This window comes from Cannabis sativa, chromosome 3 (assembly GCF_029168945.1).
Source record: "Cannabis sativa cultivar Pink pepper isolate KNU-18-1 chromosome 3, ASM2916894v1, whole genome shotgun sequence".
NCBI lineage: Eukaryota > Viridiplantae > Streptophyta > Magnoliopsida > Rosales > Cannabaceae > Cannabis > Cannabis sativa.
The window spans coordinates 46,350,114-46,373,683 of record NC_083603.1 but is presented as its reverse complement, the minus strand read 5'-3'; the positions used below and the strand labels follow the sequence as shown (position 1 = coordinate 46,373,683).

Sequence of the window (23,570 nt, the reverse complement as noted above, 5' to 3'; positions counted from 1 at the left end):
ATATACATATAAATATAAATACATATATAATTACTAATTAAGTAGGATAAGGTAGGGTTATAGGGAAGGGTACTGTACCCTACCCCGTTACATGATTTTATATCATCACCCTAACCCTAAATCCTGATTCAATGGATAATATTTTACCCATGTGACATTATAAAAAATCTTACTTTTAGTCACAACAAAACTTGTAAAAGTAAAGAAATTGTGACTAATTATAAATTATTATTCTTATGTTGTGATTAAAATGTCCGTGACTAAAGTTATTAGTCACAAAAATTATAATTTTTGTGACTAAATGTATTTTTAATCACAATATTTGTTGTGACTAAAACTAAATTAATAACAACTTGTTATGACATGTGAGTAGGATGCCACAAATAAACAAATTTATGAGTAATTGATGTCCCCACATAAGTGAATTTTGTTGAGAGAAATATCTCTAACCTTACTTGCATGTCAAAGAATCCTCGATTGAGCTTAGAATACGTTATATGTTTTCATTATTGTTAAATTAAGCTACGAAAATGAACATTACAATAGGAATAGAAATTTTTGTGGGAAAACAAAAAGTCAAAAAAGAATTAATAAGTTGTTCTTGTCAAATAATAATTGTTGATATATATTAATAGACCCAACCCTTTTAATATATCCATTTTATATTGCATGTCATATACGTGTTTCTTTCTTCTTTCTTCTTTTTCAGCTTACTATTTTGCAAGTATATGTATTGCAATATGAACAATTGAGAGAATGTAAGATGAGAAAAACAGAAAGAGAATTTATTGATTAAGAAAAGGAAAATACAGCAGGGTATATATACAGAGTATGTCAAGAAAAAGACTAAGAAAGAAAACTAACTAACACCTAAAATATCGGACTTAACTAACAGTATTAACTGTCAACTAACTATTAATAGTAACAGTAACAACAGTCTTAACAGCCTAAGATTGTAAATCTAATATCCCCCCCTCAAGATGGACTGTATATATCATAAATAGCCATCTTGCGGATATGGGATGAGAGAATTGTTGAGGGGAGAGGCTTTGTAAAAGCATCAGCCAATTGTAATGTAGTGTTGACAGGGATGAGACGAATAGTTGAGGCCTTAATCTTTTCCCGAATGAAATGACAATCGAGATCAATATGTTTAGTTCGTTCGTGGAAAGTGGGGTTGTTGGCGATGTGGATGGCAGACTGGTTATCGCAATAGATGAAGGCAGGAGCTGGTTGGCTGATTTGGAAATCAGTTAGTAGATATTGAATCCATGTTATCTCACTGCTGGTGCTTGCAAGGGCCCGATATTCGGCCTCTGCAGAACTTTTAGAAACAGTAGTTTGTTTCTTTGTTTTCCACGATATGAGGCAGTCGCCTATAAATATGCAAAAGCCAGTGACAGAGCGCCTTGTTGTGGGGCAAGCAGCCCAGTCTGAGTCCGAGAACCCTCTGAGGTGGAGTGATGAGTTGGAGTTGTAGAGAAGGCCCTGTCCGGGGCTGCCTTTTAAGTACCTGAGTAAATGATGCACGGCTTGCATATGGGGAGTGCGAGGAGATGACATAAATTGACTTAAAGTATTGACAGCGAATGTAATGTCAGGACGTGACAAAGTCAAGTATAGGAGCCTTCCTATAAGCTGTCTGTAAGTAGAGGGGTCATCGAGGAGGTGTCCTTCTTGATCATCAAGTTTGGTTCTCGGGTCCATTGGGGTTTTGGCAGGCTTACTGCCTGTGTAGCCAGTGTCCTCAAGGAGTTGGAGTGTGTATTTGCGTTGAGACAGAAAAACTCCCTCTTTTGATCGAGCAATTTCAAATCCTAGGAAATATTTGAGAGGACCAAGTGCCTTGAGTTGAAATTGGTCATTAAGGGAATCTTGCAGCTGGTGAAGTAATGTAATGTTAGGACCAGTGATAATAATGTCGTCTACATAGACGAGAAGGGCAATAAAATTGTCATGAGATCCTCGAGTAAACAAGGTATAGTCGGCTTGAGATTGAGAGAATCCTGCTGAAAGTAGAGCATCAGATAGCTTTTTATACCATTGTCTTGAAGATTGTTTGAGACCGTATATGGATTTGTGAAGTTGGCAAACCAAATTTGAGTTATCTTCTGAATTAGGAGGAGTGAATCCAGGGGGTAAGGCCATGTAGACTTCTTCTTGAAGATCTCCGTCAAGGAAGGCGTTGTTGATGTCGATTTGAAGAGTGGGCCATTGTTTGATAGATGAAATGGCCAATAATAATTTGAAAGTAACCATCTTGGCAACGGGAGAGAAGGTGTCAAAGAAATCCAACCCCTCTTGTTGTGTGTAGCCTTGAGCTACCAGTCGTGCCTTGCATCTTTCAACGGAGCCATCACTGTTGTATTTGATCTTGTATACCCAACGACAACCAATAGCTCTTTTATGAGGAGGAAGCTTAACCACTGTCCAAGTCTTGTTGCGAAGAAGAGCATAAATCTCATTGTCCATAGCATCATTCCACACTTTATATTGTCGGGCTTGATTGTAATTCCTTGGTTCGAAAAGAGCTGTCACTGCAAGGATAAAGGCTTTGTGAGATTTGGACAATTTATCATAAGAGAGGAATTTATGAAGGGGATGAGGTGTGGAAGATTGATCTTGGATGGTGGAATTGCATTCATAATCTCTGAGGTAGGCAGGAGGTCGAGTTGTTCTAGAGGTTCTTCTTGGAACATCGTGGGCAGAACTGGGGACATGTTCAGGAACAAGTGAAGAAGGTTCCTGCGATGTGCTGGGATTTATGACAGCAGTAACATCTCTGGGCAGATCAGATGTTGAAGAATTCGAAGGCATAGCAGTAGCAGTGGCAATGTTTCTAGGCAGATTATGTGCGTGAGAGTCAGAAGGCATAGATGTAGTATCGTCTCCAGGTGGATTAATTTCTGGAAAGGTGTTGGAGTTGTTTTCTGCAGCAAAATCACTCACATTTGTGTTAGTCACAGTAGTGGATGGAAGGACAAGATGAGAGAAAGGATCCATGCTAATATTAGAAGTGTTTAAAGTCTGAAATGGAAAAATTCTTTCATGAAAAATTACATTTCGAGAAACAAAAATTTGTTTTTCATTTAAATCATAAAGCTTGTAACCTTTACCACCTTGTGGATACCCTATAAAAACACAAGGCTTTGCTCTTGGATCGAATTTGGTACGATTAGCAGTGAGAGTACATGCAAAAGCAAGACAACCAAAGTTTCTTAGATTAGAATAGTTAGGTGCAGTACCAAATAACAATTCAAAAGGAGTTTTATTTTGCAGAAGAGGAGTAGGTGTCCTGTTAATCAAAAATGCGGCTGTCATTACACATTCTGACCAAAATTTTATTGGCATTTTTGCTTGAAAAAAGAGAGCACGAGCCACATTCAATAGATGTTGGTGCTTTCTTTCGGCAATAGCGTTTTGTTCAGGTGTTTCTACGCAAGTGAAATCATGCATAATTCCAAGTTTTGCAAAGAGATTTTTGAACACAAGTTCTGGAGCATTGTCAGAACGGAATTTCTTAATAGTGCATTTGAATTGATTCTGAACATAAGAAAGAAACTGAGGCATTATTTCAACAACATCAGATTTGTGTCTTAGAAAATATATCCAAGTAAATCTAGTGTAATCATCAACCAAAGTCAAAAAGTATTTATAGTTTGAATGGGAACTAATGTGATAAGGTCCCCAAGTGTCACAATGAACTATATCAAACTTACTTACAGCAGTGGAATTACTATTAGGAAAAGAAAGCTTTCTTTGCTTTGCCAAAGGACAAATATAGCAAGGTTGGTTCTTATGTAAAGAATTGATATTACAGTTTAAAGTGTCACTTAGAAGGGCAAGTCTCTTTTGAGATGGATGTCCCAATCTTGAATGCCAAAGCTCAGCTGTCACAGAAAAGGAATAAGCATTTTGATCATTCTGAGTTGAAGCATCCATCACATAGAGGCCATTCATCACTTTACCTTTGCCAATCACCCTCCGGCTGAGTTTGTCCTGAATAGTGAAATCATTAGTATGGAATTTTACTGAAATTGAGCCACGGTTAGTTAAGTTGCTGACAGACAAGATATTGTATTTAAAATTAGGAACATAAAGCACATCAGTAAGGATTAGATGTTCATTCACAGCAATAGAACCACTTTGATTAACAAGAATGGATTCGTTGTTTGGAAGAAATAACCTGGTTTTGGATATAGGAAACAAACATTGAAACAATTTTATATTGTTACATATGTGTCGGGTAGCTCCTGAATCTATTATCCAAGAATCATCATTTGGAGCAATATAATGGTGGGATAGAATGATACCTGCAGCTCCTGAGGAGGAGCTAGGTTCTGTATTGGGCATACCGATTTGTTGACTTGCAAGAAGGTTCAAGAGTTGTTGATATTGTTGTGCATTTAGCTGAGGCAAAATCGCACTTCCTTCATCACTGCAATTTTTAGAATCAGAACTGGTTTGCACCTGATTAGCCGAGGCATCTTTAGTTTTGTTGTTCTTGAATCCTGGAGGATATCCATGGATCTTGTAACACTTTTCAATGGTATGGCCAAGCACATTACAATGAGTGCAAAAAGGCCTATTTTTCTTTGGAGGGTGACTTTTGGAACCTTGAGTATCTGGTTTCGTGTTGGCATTCCTATCAGATTGAAAAGCAAATGCCATATTAGTGTTGGAATCATTTCCAGAAGAGAGATTGCCTTTTTGGTTTTCTTCTTGAGTTACAAGATGAAAGACCCGATTGGCTTCTGGCAATGGATCCATTAAAAGAATGCTGCTGCGTATCTGAGAAAACTGGTCTGAAAGTCCCATTAAAAACGACATGATGTACTCCATGTGGTGGTGTTCTTGGAGTCTCTTAACACCACCACAAGTGCATCCGTTGCAGGTGCAATTGGGTCTATAGTTGGACAGTTCTTCCCATATGGATTTCAGTCGAGTGTAGTACATGCTTATAGTTTGATTCTCTTGACGGAGATTCATCAAACCCTTCCTCAGATTGAATATGTGCGGTCCATTCTGTTGTTGAAATCTGATCTTTAAATCAGTCCAAATAGCAGCTGCGGATTCATCGTAAAGCAAGCTAGAAGAAATTTCTTTAGAAACAGAATTGAGAATCCAAGATATAACAATGTTATTATTCCTAATCCAAGCATTGTAAAGATTATATTCAGAGATATGGGGTTTAGAAATAGAACCATCCAAAAATCCTAATTTGTTCTTGACAGATATTGCGAGTTGCATCGCACGGCTCCATGAAACATAGTTATCTTGCCCTGTGAGAGGCTGAGAAACAAGAACATTACCGGGGTTGTCGCCGTGGTGGAGGTAATAGGGATTGGAAGGATCTTCGAGAGGGTTTCTTGAAGCCATAACCATGTTGCTTTGAGTTGCAGAAACGGTAGAACTTGGAACTCCAACTTCAGTTTCAGGATTTTGATTGTCAGTAGACATGATCGATTTGAGAAGAACACTGGAATAAATTTCCAGGAAGACAGAGACGAAAAAGGGAAAAGAGGTACAGATCAGTACACCACCATTGCCGGAGAAGAAGGAGGCGCGGCCTGGTAGGGAAGAAGCGGAAGCGAATAAGATCAGTGGAGAAGCTTGCTTCTCCGCTCTGATACCATATTGCAATATGAACAATTGAGAGAATGTAAGATGAGAAAAACAGAAAGAGAATTTATTGATTAAGAAAAGGAAAATACAGCAGGGTATATATACAGAGTATGTCAAGAAAAAGACTAAGAAAGAGAACTAACTAACACCTAAAATATCGGACTTAACTAACAGTATTAACTGTCAACTAACTATTAATAGTAACAGTAACAACAGTCTTAACAGCCTAAGATTGTAAATCTAATATGTTCTTAGACATTAATTAAGAATAAATTAAATATATATATGGAAAACAGAGTTTAACATAATTTTTATTTCTATTTTCAGTACTATAAATTATTTTTAATTTTTTCGCAAACCGATAAAATATATGTACAATGAGAAAATTTGAGTATAATTTCTCTAAATACTAAAATATTAAAAATGTATATTTACAGTTAGAGACAAAAATAATACTCTTATAACTTAATATAGTAGAACCTTTATTCAAAAATACACTTGGACTAAGTAAATTATATTTAATTGAGAGGTTATAACTAAATAGAGTTATACTAAAAAAAAAATTAAAATATCAAAAAATATCAATGTAACAATAATAACAATGAATAATTATTAATACTATGTAATAATAGAATTATTTTAGAGTAAATATAATATTTATACATGTATTATAATTTAGCATAAAATTATTAATTTTACTTAAATAAATTTACAACATATATATGTTTATATTTTATTAAGATATAATTATTCTTATATAGAGGTATATTTTGTTAATAGGACTTAGAAAATGTATAATTAATTACAATTTAGAGGTTATTCTTATTTATAATTGGCTCAAATTGGGACTTAATTTTTTTATAATAAATTAGAATTTATTCTTGAATAGAGTATTCTTAAATAAAGCTTTTACTGTAATTATAATACGTCCAAATTCTAATTAATTTCAAGTTGATAAAAAAAAATTGGTATAATAAAAATTTCTCATTTATTGAACAATTCTTTTTATGTAAATATGCATTATACACTACTTTTTTAATTGTCTATGTATTTTCTTCTTAGTCTATGATAATATTATCACTACTATTAAAAAAAATAATCACAAGGTAATACATTTTAATTAAAAAAAAAAAATTCTTTACAATTCCCTACAAATTATATTACTTTCTTTTTTTATCAACGAAAAAAAAAATTATTAATCAAGGGCAAACGCCACACTTGACAACCAACAACCACACAACCCGGACCTCAAGCCAACTAACAGCTAATCATTCTATAATTACAAGTATTATGTTTCATGTGTAATATACTATACAAACGACATTTAATAACTCTTTGAATTTTCTTAACTATATGTAAAACAGTGTAAGAACTATTCTCATGGATACATTTATTTTTATTCAACCAAAAATAGTAAACCGTTGCAGCAAGAGTAGCAAAAGTAGTGTCATTCTTAGACTTCCCTGCTGTGTTAATTAGAGATCACAGTCAACCAACCTTCAAACTGTAAAGGCCAAGCCTTGAAACCAAGCCAATTAAACAACATTTGAATAACTCAAATTAAAAATTGACAGTGAAAAATAAATGATTATGACTCTCAATGCTCAATCCACAAACCAAAGTAACTGTTATGCCAACATGAGAAAGTTGATCCCGAGTGAGAAGATGCTTATGAACTGCTTGCCAGAGGATAAATCTGTGCTTGGGCAGATTCAATCTACACCAAATAGCTCTAAAGAAGTTGTCTTGATTACAAACCAACAAGCTATTATAGAGTTTAGAGGCTCTAAACTTACATTTTCCTCCACTACCTTCACTTGTTGAGAGCTAAAACCCTGTCTTAAATGACACAATTTTCTCCAATACCATTTGATGCCTTGGGGAAGATTATAACTCCAGAGTTCAGCTCCCTTCAAGTGGATTGAGTTGATCCATTTGACCCACAAAATATCATGCTTCTCCATAATAGCCCAAATAAACTTAGCAAGAATAGCTCGGTTCCAATTAGAACCATCCTTAAACCTGAGACCACCAAAATTTTTGGGCCTACAAACTTTTTCCTAAGAGGCCAAATGGACTTTGCTTTTATTACCATTTTGACCCCATAAGAAAAGCCTGTAATGTTTCTCTATTTTTTTTACAGTGCTTTGAGGAAGAATGAAAATATTCATCCAATAGTTCCTCAATCTCAGCAAAATAGTTTGGATAAGTTGCATTCTACCAACATAGGATAAGTTTCTAGCCAAGTATGCAACCTCTTTTTAATCATATCCAAGATAATCCCACAATCTTCCATGCGCCATTTAGTAGATCTCATAGGTACCCCCAAATATTTGAGAGAAAAATGACCCTCCTCAAGCCCAATCTCATTAGAAATATCTTTTCTAATAGAATGCTCCACACTACCAAAAAAGATTTAGGATTTAGCAAGATTAATAGAAACACCTGTAATCTTACTAAAATCATCCAAAGCCAATTTGAGGTGCATATATAATAGCTTTTTTTTTGTGGCTTTGCTAAATAAAATCAAGTTATCCACAAAATAAAGGTTAATCAAATTGAGATTCTTACAGAGGGGGTGAAATTAAAAGATACCTTCTTGAGCCTCTTGCACAAGTCTTATAGTAAGAAATTCCATGACCAACACAAACAGCAATGGGGACATAAAGTCCCCTTGCCTAAGACCCTTCTTGCCCTTAAAACTTCCTTGGAGTCTTCCATTAAGCATTAAGTTATAAGAAGTACCTTTGATGCCAGTCATGATCTAGTTCACAAATCTAGCAGGGAAGCATAGGAAGTTTTGCCACTTCTCCAAAAACAACTAATCCACCGTGTCATACATCTTACTAAGACCAATCTTGATAGCACAATGAGGAGAAACATTCTTCCTGCTATAATTTTTGATAAGATCTTGGAAAATCAAAATATTATGAGCTATTGCTCTTTGTTGAACAAAGACTCCTTGCATGTGATTAACTAAGAAAGGAATAATCTCATCTAGTCTTAAACAAATCAGTTTCGAGATGCATTTCTAAATTTTATGTAGCAAGCAATCAGTCTATGTTCAATAGCACTAGACGGGGACTCAGTCTAGGGAATTAAAGATATGGTCATTTCATTAAACTCCTTTGGAATGCTACTTGTTGAGAAGAAGCTTTGAATACCATACAAAACTCTTTCCCCAGATCAGGCCACATATGTTTACAAAACTCCAAGCCAAAACCATCAAGCCCTGGGCTTTTTGTGCTAGGGATGCTGAACAGAGCCTTTTTAATCTCCTTCATGGTAAAAAGTCTAACAAGTTGGAGTTGATGATCCAACGTCAACGTGTTACCAAACTTCAAACACTGAATATCAAAATACGCAGCAGGATTAGAACTCCCCATGAAGCTTTTAAAATGGTTAACAAAATGATTCACCACTTCAGCATATAATCATCAATAATTTCCCCTTGATTGTTCATGAAGCTAGCTATTCTATTTTCTTCTCTTATTTTTTTTAATACAAGCATAGAAGAAGGTTGTATTATCTTCATTTTTTTTTTCAGCCGATTAGCTTTGCTCCTTTGAAGTATAACAATATGAAGCATTTTATCTTGATCACTTTCCTCCAGGATAGTTGGCTTGAGCAGCTAGCTTAGCATTAAGGAAGTGATCTTTGGCCTTTTGAAAATTAACCTCCACATCTCCAATAGTCTGCTTGTTAAACTTCTTAAGTTGGCATTTTAGCCTCAAGCATTTAAAATGAAGGGTCTTAAGACATGTCCCCTTAACTGGTTTATACCAATTCTCCAATAATATATTTTTAAAATCTTTGTGATCAGTCCAGAAATTGAAGAATCTGAACGGTTTGACACCAATATCCTGAATAAAGAATAGACCACACAAGAGCAATGGTCAGACACAGTTTCCCAAGTCATGATAGCAGAAGATTTTAAACGAGCATGATCAACAACATATTTTGGCAGTTCCATTGAGTCTAAATGTAGCTGGGGATCGTTTTTCAGGTCTAAGAAGCATCATGGTTTCTACTTGGTGCGTAGTGCATACAAGTTAGTACAAGCTCAAAAAAGAAATTGGATTGCAGCTGATTCTTTTGGGTTTTGGCGCAAGCTCTGGAATTTAAAGGTACCACCAAAAGCTCTCAATTCGGTACAGCAGACTGCTTCAAATTATTTGCCCACCTTGACTCAATTAAGTGGTAAGAGGGTCCTAGTTCAAATCATGTGTCTGGTTTATCAAAGAAGTGAGGAAACTATTTTTCATGCACTTATTTCCTGTTCATTCGCTACTCAATGCTGGCAGAGGCTTTTGGCTGGGGTTTAGGCCGATTAGTTCTACTGACTTTTGCAGCTAGTTTGATCAAATTTTGCAAAAGTACAGTAAGTACAAGTATGGGGAGGCAGTTATGTTGTGCTAGAGGCTCGAAATGATTTGGTTTGGAACCAAAAATATGTTGCGGTGGATTGGGTTCTTATCTCATCTATGAATTGTCTTGTGCAATGGAAGTCGGCCCAAAATAGAGGTTCACAGGCTTCTTTTTCAATTTTTAAAGCTGGTGATGGAGCTGGATTTTGGGTTAAGTCGCAGAAGAATACAATCAGGGTAACTGTTGATGTTGCCATTATTTGTGATTGATGTGCGTTTAGTTATAGCATAGTCGCTCGAGACTCTCAAGGGAAATTAGTGATGGCTAAGTCAGGTAGTTTTTGTTGGTATAAGTGCTTCAGATTTGGCTGAAGCGATTGGTATAAAGAAAGCGCTAAGCTAGATTAAAACTCAACTATAGTAGAAAGTGGAGCTGGAGTCAGATTGCTTGGCAGTAGTACAAGCTATATATTCAAAATCTATTACCTATACTTTCTTCTTTTTGGGTTCTTATAGAAATTTATCATAAACTTCTTGCATCTTTAAATAATATTTTCTTATTTAATTTTTTACTAAACGAATTGCTAACATGGTTGTTCATAGTCTTGATGGAGCATCTTATTTTTTTTCTAGATCGAGTGGTTGAGGTACAATCTTATTTTTTGACTGATTTGACAAATTAATAAAAACTTCTATATTTGCTTTCAAAAAAAATAATAATAACCACGTGAAAAAATTCTATTATTTGATCCAGTAAGAAGTTAAATATTTGTTATAAATAAAGAAAATCAGTAAATTTGTCTCTTTTAATTAAAATTAATATAGAATGTTGATCTATAATACACTGGTAATTAAAATGATTATTCTAGTACATGCACTTTATGGGTTTGACATTTAGGAGTTTTTAAATTTAATTTTTTTATAATAGTGTGTGTTATACATTTTTAAGGTAACTTCTAATTTTTTTTAAAAAAAAGTAAAATTTAAATACTTAATTATAAAATATTTGAACAATATTTTCAATACTGTAAACTATTCAAAATTTTCAAAAAATATTATATATCTAAAGGGCGTGTTTGGAAGTCATTATGTAATTACTATGTACTCTATTTAAAATACGAGGTGTATTTGAATATAAAATGGTAATTATATGAATTCTTAATATTTTGTTCAGCAAAATAGTTAGTAATACATACTTAGGAAAATAATATTTTTTAGTACTTAATATTTAAATTGAAATTTTTTGAAAATTATACTTAATTCTCATGGGGCTATAAAAATTGAAGAGTGTGATTGGAATCAGTAACAGAGCCACTTGGGGAGTATGGGGGGCTGTAGCCCTCACTAAATATTTTGTTTTTGTGGATTTTATATATATTAATTATGTAAAAAGAAAATATACAAGTTTATCAATTTACCTTCCCCCAAAAAATGAATTGTTTTACATTTTGCTCCCCAATTTATATTTCTCTCTCCGTGTCATTAGAATCCATCAATTACTTCAATTACATAGTTACATTTTATTTAAATTATTAGATAAAAGTGTCAATAAATTGTGTAATTATTACAAGGGAAATTACTCTATTTTTTTTTAACTTTTTTTCAAATTTTACGGTTTGAGTTTTTAAAGTGGTTGCAGCGCTAGTTGCAATAGGGGTTTCTATACGATTTTTTGTTATAATTTAAGTTGCAGCGCTAGTTGCAATAGAAATTTTTGTGTAAAATTTTATAAAAATACAAAATATATATATTGAAGGGTAAAAATAAAAAAAAGGCCCTTATTACAATTACACTTAACTCAATTATATTCTCTATCATTTTCCAAATGAACCATAAATATAAATATAATTACAAGGAGTATAATCATGAAAATTGGATTAAAACTCTTCTGAATACCGAATCCGATAAAAGTATCCAATAATGGCTCTTTTATAGTTGCACTATAGAATTATTCAATAAATATATATATTTATATATAAAAAAATCCATATGAAATAATGGAAAATTCTACAATGCACACCCTTAAAGTGGATATATTGATGCACCCCTATCTGTTTTAGCATCCGAAATAATTTTTTAATCAATTTTTTTCTCATGGTCATGTACGTTATAGTTATTTAAGACATTCTGCAAAATTTTAAGAAATTTGGAAAAATTTAACACGCCGAAAATTATATTCAAACATTATACTGCACGCCTGACTATTTTATTTTATACGCGTGTAAAATCGTCTGTTTGAACATTATTTTCTATATTGTAAATTATTCCGAATTTCTCAAAATTTTGTAAGATATCTTAAATAGCTATAACGTGTATGAATATGAAAAAAAATTAGATTAAATTTTTTTTCTGAATGCCGAAATAAGTTAAGGGTACATCAATACATCCCTTTTAAAATGGTGCATTGTAGAATCACCCTGAAATAATAACAGAAGTAATAATATAGGGAAATTCTATAATGCACCCTCTTAAAATAGATACATCGATGCACCCTTATCTGTTTTAGTACTCGAAATAATTTTTTAGTCAAATTTTTTCTCATGTCATGTACCTTATAGTTATTTAAGACATCGTGCAAAATTTTAAGAAATTTGGAAAAGTTTAACACGCCGAAAACTACGTTCAAACAGTATATTGTACGCGTGACTATTTTATTTTATACGCGTGTAAAATAGACTGTTTGAACATTATTTTCTATATTGTAAATTATTTGGAATTTCTCAAAATTTTGTAGGTTATCTTAAATAGTTATAACGTACATGAATATAAAAAAAAATTAGACTAAAAAAATTTTCTCGAGACCGAAACAAGTTAAGGGTGTATCAGTACATCCCTTTTAAGAGGGTGCATTGTAGAATCAACCGAATAATATATTGCAAAACTTAATTATATTCCATACTTTGAATTTAAACCAACAAATTCTTTTATTAACAACGTCTACACACGCACAAAGAATAATTAATCATTCTCCTCAAAAAAAAAAAAAAAGAAAGAATAATTAATTATTATATATATTAAAAAAAACCATGCAATAATATATAAATTAAACAAATTTTTATCAAACATATCAAAACAGAGCAGCATATATACTTAGCAATTATATAATCATATCATCAACCAGACCTGTCTCAACAAAAAAAAAATAGAATTTATAACAACAAACAAAAACATAAAATAATTCAAACCATATATATCCTTAGCCTATCTTATTTTAAAATAAAATAAAAAAAAAATCATATTTGAAATTCTCCTATAATGAATTGTCAACGTATCTGACTTCACCCACACCAAATTAATAATAATAATCCTTAATTAAAACACACATGCATGGCCTATAAATACTTGTGAAATTAGCTGTGGCTAATCACCCAAAAACTATCATAAACTCAAAGATTTATTATACATTTAGATCGATAAATCATATCACAAAAACCAAATTATCAATATAATGACGCCAAGTACTACAACTACTCATATGATAAGTGCTATTGTTTTCATTGTTGCCACCCTACTACCATGTCCGACCAATGGAGCCGGTGGGCGTTGGCAATTCTTGACACCAAGCATAGGCATTTCCGCCATGCACATGCAGCTTCTCAACAACGACAGAGTCATCATGTTCGACCGCACCGACTTCGGCACCTCCAACATCTCTTTAGCTCCCGGGAAATGCCCAGCTGGAGCCAAAGACTGCTCCGCACACTCTGTCGAGTACAACGTAGCCACCAACAAATTCAGACCACTCACGGTCCAGACCAACGTCTGGTGCTCCTCTGGCTCTGTTATGCCTGATGGAACTCTAGCCCAAACAGGTGGCTCCTTTGAAGGAGAACGAAGAGTTAGACTCTTTAAGCCTTGTGTTAATAATAACTGTGATTGGCAAGAGGTCAATCTTGGACTGGCCAAGAGTAGATGGTACTCAACCAATCATGTCTTGCCAGATGGCAGGCAGATAATCATTGGTGGAAGAAAACAATTCAACTACGAGTTTTATCCAAAAACTACTGACCCAAATGTCCATGATTTACCATTCTTAGCTCAAACAAACGATAAGGGAATAGAGAACAATCTTTACCCTTTTGTTTTTGTCAATGTGGATGGAAACTTATTTGTTTTCGCTAACAACAGAGCTATTTTGTTGAACTACCTTAAAAACCAAGTTGTGAAAACTTACCCGCAAATACCGGGTGGGGACCCGAGATCTTACCCGAGCACTGGGTCTGCTGTGCTTTTACCGTTGAAGAATATTCAAACCAAGAATGTTGAAGCTGAAGTTTTGGTATGTGGCGGAGCCCCGAAAGGATCTTTTACTGAAGCAAGTAAAGGGAAGTTTATTCAAGCGTTGAATACTTGTGCCCGGATTAAAATAACCGACCCGAATCCAAACTGGGTCTTGGAGACTATGCCTTTAGCCAGGTGTATGGGAGACATGACTTTGCTTCCAAACGGCAACGTTTTGATCATAAACGGAGCTGGAACGGGTACTGCTTCTTGGGAGTTGGGTAGAAACCCGGTTTTAAACCCGGTTATTTACCGACCCGAGAATAAGATCGGGTCCAGATTCGAAACTCAGAAACCAACAACCATTCCTCGGATGTACCATTCCACGGCCGTTCTCCTCCGCGACGGTCGGGTCCTTGTCGGCGGAAGCAATCCCCATTCCAATTACGAGTTCACAAATGTTCTATTCCCAACGGAGCTGAGCTTAGAGGCTTTCATTCCGTCGTATTTGGAAAGACCAAATCTCCGACCCGTAATCGTTTTACCCGGGTCGCAAACCAAGGTCAAGTATTCGCAGAAGTTGACAATTCGATTTCGGGTGATGGGTAATAACGTAGACGCGAAATCAGTGAAAACGACAATGGTTTCTCCGTCGTTTACGACTCACTCATTCTCAATGAACCAGAGATTGTTGGTACTTACACCCACTGGGCAAGTGAAAAAAATAGGTGGAATGATGTACCAAGTGGAGGTTAACACTCCTGCTTCGGCTAATCTTGCCCCTTCGGGGTATTATCTTTTATTTGTCGTTAATGGAGAATTTCCTAGCCAAGGTATTTGGATCCACATCAGCTAATTAATAATCAACCAACAACAAAAGTAGGGAAACGATTTTGTTCGTTTATTGTACTTTTACGGGATGTATTCCGTGATGTACGGCTGCCATTAGATAGGGAGTTATTTAATCTGAGAGCTGGGATTGATCTAGGGGTAATTAGGGTTAAAAAATAGTAACGTACCCTAAGACCATTATTACGTACCCTGAGAGACTCATCTAATGTACTCGGTAGATAACAGAATACATTCCGTGAAAAGTACATCACAGGACAAAATCGTGTCCCAACAAAAGTATAAGTGTGAATAGTATTTTGTGTCTAAGTTGGAAAATGTTATTGTTGATCGTATTAATTTATTTCTTACCAAATTAATCTATATATTTAGTCAAATATTGTAAATGTTTAGTCTCATGTAACTATCATATATAATCGAATAAAATTGTGAAGACATTTCTGTATTTAATATTAATTGGTATATATTTAAAAAGATGTATTGATGCATCATCTACTTGTTTCAGCATCAAAAAGAATTTTTTAGATTAATTTTTTTCATATTCATGTACGTTATAACTATTTAAGATATCTTACAAAATTTTAAGATTGTCACTTGATCGAATATTTGTTGAACATCAGTTGATATATCATAGATTGTGTGTAAAGAAGAATTTTGATGAAATGGGTTCCATCTCTTTCAATTGACATTCCTTGAGCGATGCAAGCAATTATCCTTCATAGAGAGTTGTTAATGTTGATACTGCTTTATTGAGTGTAATCCATATGTTTCTCGAATATGTTATGTCATGATCTCACTCCCACACATTCTCTACTTGCTACATAAAGTGTAAGTATGTTAGCATGATTTAAAGTTACATCGTTAAAACCTTGTCAAAAAAACCTAGTGGGATAAAACCTGAGCTAAGGAAAAAAGAGTGCAATATATATTTCATATTCATAATTATTTACAAGTTGCCTCATTAAAAACATTGTCAGGAAAATATGAGACAAAACCTGAGCTAAGGAAAGAAGAGTGCAACATGAATATGTCTCCTCTCATGCACATATGATCTATAATTATTTTGATGATATAATATATCTCATAAGATTATTGTTATCACTTCTAAAATATCACCGTATATTATCTATAACTCTTCCAAAGTGTATGTGTAGACTTCTAAATTATGGATGAAGGATTCCTGGAACATCAATAATTATCCAACTTATTATTAAATCATTCATGCATGTGTATATACAATGTTGTTCATACAAAAGTTTGAAATTTTAAGTAATATAAACATAACACATTAATGATAATATAAATTTTTATTTGCGACAATGATGGTACTCCAATACCATATATTTGTTCTATTTTTGTTGTATGTTTTTAATTTTTATATCAAATGATCATATATTTATAATTATTGATGTATATGAAGTACTTCTGGACTTCTCTACTAATACTTATGAACAAACTATATACATTAAATATTTCTCAATATATAAAAAGAAATAAAAGTTTGTTCTTCAATTATCTATATAATCAACAATTCTTCAAATTTACGAATTTATATTACATAGACAATCATACGTGTTTTTTAAATAATAATTTATTTACATGTCTTTATTTCATACAAAAATCTTATATAGTGTGGACGATTTTAAATTTATATCACTTAAAACATGTATTAAATTCTTCTAGAATTTTTAAATAAGATGTATTTTTAAATTTTCAATATAATAGGAGCTCCAAATAAATAATCTTTTGTTGCAATATTTATGTGACACTTATAAACCCTCATAAAACATATTACAGGCTATAATCAAATCATGATTATATTTTCTCAATATTTAAGTCTTATTTCAATCAATCTGATGTCTATGCAAACTTTGTACAACAATTCATTTTGTATACAAATACATATATGCAAATTTTTTATTAGAAATATTTATTTGCACACCTACAGGTCTTACTTCACTTTATGCGAGTAAACTTGTCTGGACTACTTCATAATATTTTGGCCAAAAATAAAATGTATGTCGATATAATTCTCAACAAATCTAATACCATGATCCTTGTTATCTCATGTTAGTTTATTGCATATGCAAATATTCAACATCTATTGTCGACAAAAATTTCAATAATATGATAATTTTTTCTCATATTGACATAACTTATAGAGATCTCTTATATATCTTTCAAATATGTATATCATTTATAGCTACCTATATAGAACCACTTTAAAGATTCAATTATGATCAAATATATTATGTCTGACTTCTTTAGGGAGTCTCTTCTAGAGTACCATTTTCATCACGATTATTATTTTTAAATTATCAATACTTTATTACATTAAGATATCTCCATGAGTACCTCTAGATTTGACATCTTCTAGACAAATCAAATGAGCATTTATTAATAATTTCTATATTTTTCATTTACGCTTCAGGCATTTTTAGACTCATTCTAACTCAACTTTAAATAATATTAATTTGTAGTTGGCATATTTTATTTTGAACTATATTATTCTTATGTACTTTGTGCAAGGATTATTTTTCAAAAGTCTTCATTGATCCCAGCTGTATTTCTCTCCGCTTAATCGAAAGAATTTCTAAAAATTGTGAAATCTAATAATATCAATAAACGTGTATGGATTTCAATATATCACAATAAATCAATATTTGTTTAAACACATATATACTATATGACATTGAAATTCAGGTTTAATAAATATAATTATGAACTTCTTTCATTTCTAAGAATGAGTCGTACGTGTATAATTAGAAATACATAAATTTATAAATCTTGTAAAGAGTAAATACCATTATTTTGTTGGGTTTTATGCCCTAAATAAAACTCATTTCAATATAATCAGATTTACATATTAATATAGATCAGAAATAACATTTAATGTTGCATGGTTCACATGATTTATTTCATGATTATATGTACATAACGTATAAATTCATCTGAAACCCTTTTCACATACTTGATCCTGTTTATTGTGCCGTCAACACATTGGAAAGTAAACATGACTATGTGAATAAAATTTCCTAGATTTATCAGACATAGGGTTTTACTGATATGATAATCTACAACAAGAGTTTACTTGCATTTGGAGAAATGTTATGTTCTTTCCAGAATATTGGTTAAAGTAAAGCTCAGGTTGGATGCATGGAGTATGCATCGGAAGGGACCGATATTGAACTTTGACTTAGATTTATTAAACTTACCGTAATATCTATTCAAGTCAATATCGCCTAGTTGATCCTAGATCAAATGATCTTAATCCTGATATGATTAGGCTCAATCTCGAGAGGCTATTCGTGTTCTTTGATTTGTTAGTTAAGCCTACTTTTAGGTCAGGGTGATACGTACATTTTGGGAACACAGTAGTGCAATTGAGTGGGAGCGCTAACATAAACATGGAATCTATAGCTTCTATCTGGCGAATAGTAAGCAAAGGATGATCTCCTTCGAGCTTGACCAAACGAACATAAATGGTGGAGTACTCATTTCACATAAGCTGAAATATCATTTATACAGGGTCAAGTGTTTTAAGGATAAAATACATTGTAGGGTGTAACGGTAATCTAATCCCTTTACAATGTAGATCATTCATATAGAGGATCAGTGATCAAATTAGGATTATAACAATGGATAACTAATGATGTGTCTATATGGTGGAACATATAGAGCATTCTATATACTGAGAGTGCAATTCTAAGTTCTATGCGTGGATTCAACGAAGAATTAATAAGTTAGTGAATTTTAGTAATAAATTCTTGATCTACTTATTGGAAGCTCGGTTATATAGACCCATGGTCCCCGCACTAGTTGAGATAATATTGCTTGTAACACTCATGTGATTGGTTTTGATTAATCAATTATAATTCTCAATTTAGACTATGTCTATTTGTGAATTTTCACTAAGTAAGGGCGAAATTGTAAAGAAAGAGTTTTAGGGGCATATTTGTTAATTATGATACTTTGTATGGTTCAATGAATAAATATGATAAATGATAATATTATTTAATAATTATTTATAGTTATTAAATAGTAGAATTGGCATTTAAATGGTTGAATTAGAAAATTGGCGTTTTTGAGAAAATCAGATGCAGAAAAGATAAAATTGCAAAATTGCAAAAAGTGAGGCCCAAATCCACTAAGCATGGCCAACCACTTTTGTAGGCAATTTAAACTGATATTTTTCATTATTTTAATGCCAAATAATTCAAACCTAACCCTAGTGGAATGCTATAAATAGATAGTGAAGACTTCAGGAAAATTACACTTTTCTTCTGACACTTCTGATTCAGGAAAAATTGAGCCTCTCTCTCTCCCTATCTTTGGCCGAACCCACTCTCTCTTTCTTCTTCCTTAAATTTCGAAATTCTTAGTGTAAGAGTAGTGCCCACACACAGCAAGTGATACCTCAATCATAGTGAGGAAGATCGTGAAGAAAGACTTTCAGCAAGAAGGAGGTTTCAGCGTCAAAGATTCAGAGAAAGAGATCCAGGTTCAGATATTGATAATGCTCTACTACAGAAAGGAATCAAGGGCTAGATATCTGAACGGAAGGAGTCATATTATTCCGCTGCACCCAATGTAAGGTTTCCTAAACTTTATATGTGTTTATTTCATCGTTTTAGAAAGTTCATATTTAGGGTGTTAATAAACATACTTGTGAGTAGATCTAAGATCCTGGTAAAATAAATTTCAACAACTGGCATCAGAGCCATGGTAATTGATTTACTTGCAAGAAATTTGGACTTTAAAACGATTGTTTGTTTGTTTTTGGATGGTATCATGTTGTATTGAGTGTTATTTGATGATTGATTAGTGTTTGTGAATTTTCGTTAAAAATAATTGAATATCTGTTTCTGGAATTATTTTTATTGGATAGTATGGAAAAAATTAAGCAAGTTACTTTTTTACAGAACTCAATTTCGATTTAATTTGAATTAGTTATGATTTTTTGAAGATTCAGAAAAATCGGAGTTGTGCTGAAATTTTCCTGCGATCGCGAAAACTGTCCGTACAACTCACAATTTTTTCGTTTTTCTTCGATTTTTCATGCTTTTACATGGAATTAACTTCCTATTTTTTTGTGTAGTTCTATATTTATAATATTACTATTCCTAATTCAATTCTAATTATCATTATGAATTAATTTAATATTTTTTAAATTTAATTCAAGATATTAGTCTAATTTGAATTTAAAATAGTTAGTATCTATCTTTTTTGCTTAATTATCTATCTTATTTTTAAATTTGATTATATCTTATCTTATTTTTAAATTTAAGGTCAGATTTTAAATTTTTAAATTAAATTTTTTTTTAAATAATTTGACCTTATTTAAATTTAAAATAAGATAACTATAATCATGTAATTTTAAATAGATATAAGATATTTTGCTAACTTTTAAATTTTGTTATTTTATTTATTTAAATTACATTTAAAATCTGAAAAAGATATTCATTTATCTTTTTTAATTTTTTATTTAATTTTTATTTATAAAATAACATTTAAATTTTAAAAGTAGTTAGCAAATTTTGAAATGATATTTAAGTTGGTTGAAACCTAATTTTTCAAAATTGTAGGTTTAATTTTAAATTTAAATTTTTTTAAAAAAAATTCGAATTTTTCAAAATTTTTTTAAAATTTTCGAAATTTTTTTTATTTAATTAATTATTTTCGAAATTAATTATTTAATTTAAAATTAAATAAATCCTACATCCAACTATCCAGCTAACCTTGTTGCAAGAGTATGTGTTTTAGCTTGTGTGTAAGTTTTCAAAACCTATTATTACTTGATTGCAAATAGTCATGGTTACTTTTTGCCAGATCTAATGATCTGATGGCTCCCTTGGTCAAGTTAATAATTTGTAACAGGTATATTTACAATCTTCTTTCATCTGTGTATGACCTAGCAACATGATAGGTCTCATCCAAAGTGTGCATGTGTGAGCCTATGTGTTTAATTTCATTATAGATGCATATAGGTTGTTGTTGCTAAATAAAATATCATAGTTCTTGATAGATTTTATTTAGGCCCATTTAATTTTTGGGCCTATTCAATTAATAACAGTTGTTCATTTTAAGGTTAAATTCCTCTCTTTTGGGCCTTGTGTGAGAGTTGGGAGCCATAGTAGTGGGTACGACATACTGAACCCAGCACCCCCTCACATAAACCACCCCAATTGTGAAGGCCCATTTGCCTAATTTGAATGACTGTACTAGGTTAATTAAACTAGTTTAACCTAATAAAATTGATTAGCAACATAATTAATTTCATTTATTTTGAAATTAATTTAAGAAAATTATAGTTTAAAGAATTCTTTATTCTAAGCTAAACTATATGTATTTTCTTGTATTTAATTAAATATAGAATTATAACCATCTAGATTCTTTCTGGAGCTTAATTTAAATTTTTCATTAAATATTCCTATTTAAGTTGATATTTAATTATCTACAACTAACCAACTTAAATCTGAATATCTTTTGAATTTTAAATTTCAAAATTAAGTTGAGGAATTTTAGGCATTGGTTATTAAGATTCTTTAGATATTTTTTAAGTTAATATCTTTTCGAATATTAGCTTAAAATGCAATATTTTAGATATTTTTTAGGTTAATATCTTTTCGAATATTAACTTAAAATGGAATATTTTTAAATTAAGTGGTTACAACTTAATTTTTGATATTTAATTAAATTTAAATTTGAAAATATTTAAGTTCTAGTTTTTTTCTAATACAACTTAAATTAGATATTTTTTCAAATTTTGTGGAAAAGATACTTAGTCAAATAACATATTTTCTAGATAGTTATTTCTAGACTACTTATTATTTCTAATATTAAATAGGAAAATATTATACATTGTGAAATTAATTATTTATATAATTAATTTTGGTACAATTTATTTTAAGTATATTTTTCCTAGTATTAAACTAGAGATTAATAATTAAGCCTTCTCTACACTTAATTATTTATTTCTTGAATTTAATACATTTAATTAATTTGAAAATTAAATATCTAAGTTGATTTTTATCATGATACTTAAATATTTCTTTTTCATGACACTTAATTAAATAGAAAATTATTTTAGTTGAAATTTATTTTTTCAACTAAATTTAAATAATTTTCAAAATATATTTTTCTTTATTTTATTAATCAAATTTCGAAATTGCATTTCTTAAATGCTGGAATTTTGAATTTTATTTGAAAAATAGATTAAAGTTGTAAATTATTTATTTTAATTTTGGACCAACTTAAATCAATGATTTTTTCATTTAATGATTAATTAAAATAAATGAAGTAAAATATATTTTTCTTTATTTTATTAATCAATTTTCGAAATTGCATTTCATAATGCAAGATGATTTTGAATCTATCTTGAAAAATAGATTAAGTTATGAATTAATTATTTATTTTAATTAATTCTTGGATCATCTTAAATTAATGATTTTTTCATTTATTGATTAATTTAAAATAAATTGAATTAAAGTATATTATTAGAAATTGAATTAATTAGTCAAAGGAAAATCTAGATAGATGATATTTTTGCTTGAAGTATTTTTCTAGTGTATTTAATTAAATAGAAAAATTAATGTTTAAGTTGATTTTCATCATCATACTTAAATATTTGAAATTTTTCTTATATATTTAATTAAATAGGTAAATTATATTTTTTGTTGTAAATTAATTTAATTAATTTTGGGCCAACATTAAATTAGAATAATTTTTCCAGGATTAATTTTTTATTTTAACATGCATTTTTGAAAATTGTGTCCTTGAATACTTTAATTTTTCGAAATGCAATATATATTTATAGAAAATTAAATTTGAGTTGTAAATTAATTTAAATTAATTTTGTAACAACTTAAATTGAATATTTTTCTAAATATTTATTGGAAATTATTACTAAGATGGAAATAATTCATGTTATTTTCATATCCATCTAAGTAAAATTTATAAATATAAAATTAAAATTTATATTTAGAATTTTTCATTCTAAATTGGAAATTTTAATTAAATAAATATATATTTAAAATAAACAGATTAAATAAAGAGAATCAAAGAAAATACAACTCTTTTTAAATAATGAGCTTTTAATCAAAAGATATTCGATCTCCATTGTTGGTCTTACAAAAGTTAAATGTTTTCAATATAACCTCGAGACGCTAGACTTCGTCCCCCTATGGATGGTTATTCGTTGAACGCATTTAACACCGTAAAATCTCATTTGATAAGTGTTTTGTAAGTTTTCGTCTCTATTAGACTCTCCCCTACGGTGACTACTTAGAGATAAACTTATAAAACATGAAACAATGGTGGAAGCTCATAAAATGAGAATAACCTTGACTCTCGCCTACCGGGACAACGTTGGATTCTTATTTTAATCGAATAAAGGTTGCTAGAATGGTTTCTATTTTAGATGAGCTGACAACTCTATTCAATGAATGATACTTTGACTCTCGCCTACCGGGACACTGTATCAGTTTGTTGAAAATCTTGGAAATTATT

The 23,570-nt window shown here is 31.3% G+C and overlaps 1 protein-coding gene across 1 annotated transcript; it reads left to right on the top strand.

The window, feature by feature from the left end:
- The first annotated feature begins 13,296 nt into the window (after window positions 1-13,296).
- Window positions 13,297-15,397, top strand: LOC115709177 (aldehyde oxidase GLOX1). The gene has a single exon (XM_030637221.2). The coding sequence runs from the start codon at window positions 13,441-13,443 to the stop codon at window positions 15,067-15,069; it is 1,629 nt and encodes a 542-aa protein (XP_030493081.2). The 5' UTR covers window positions 13,297-13,440; the 3' UTR covers window positions 15,070-15,397.
- Window positions 15,398-23,570: the final 8,173 nt, after the last annotated feature.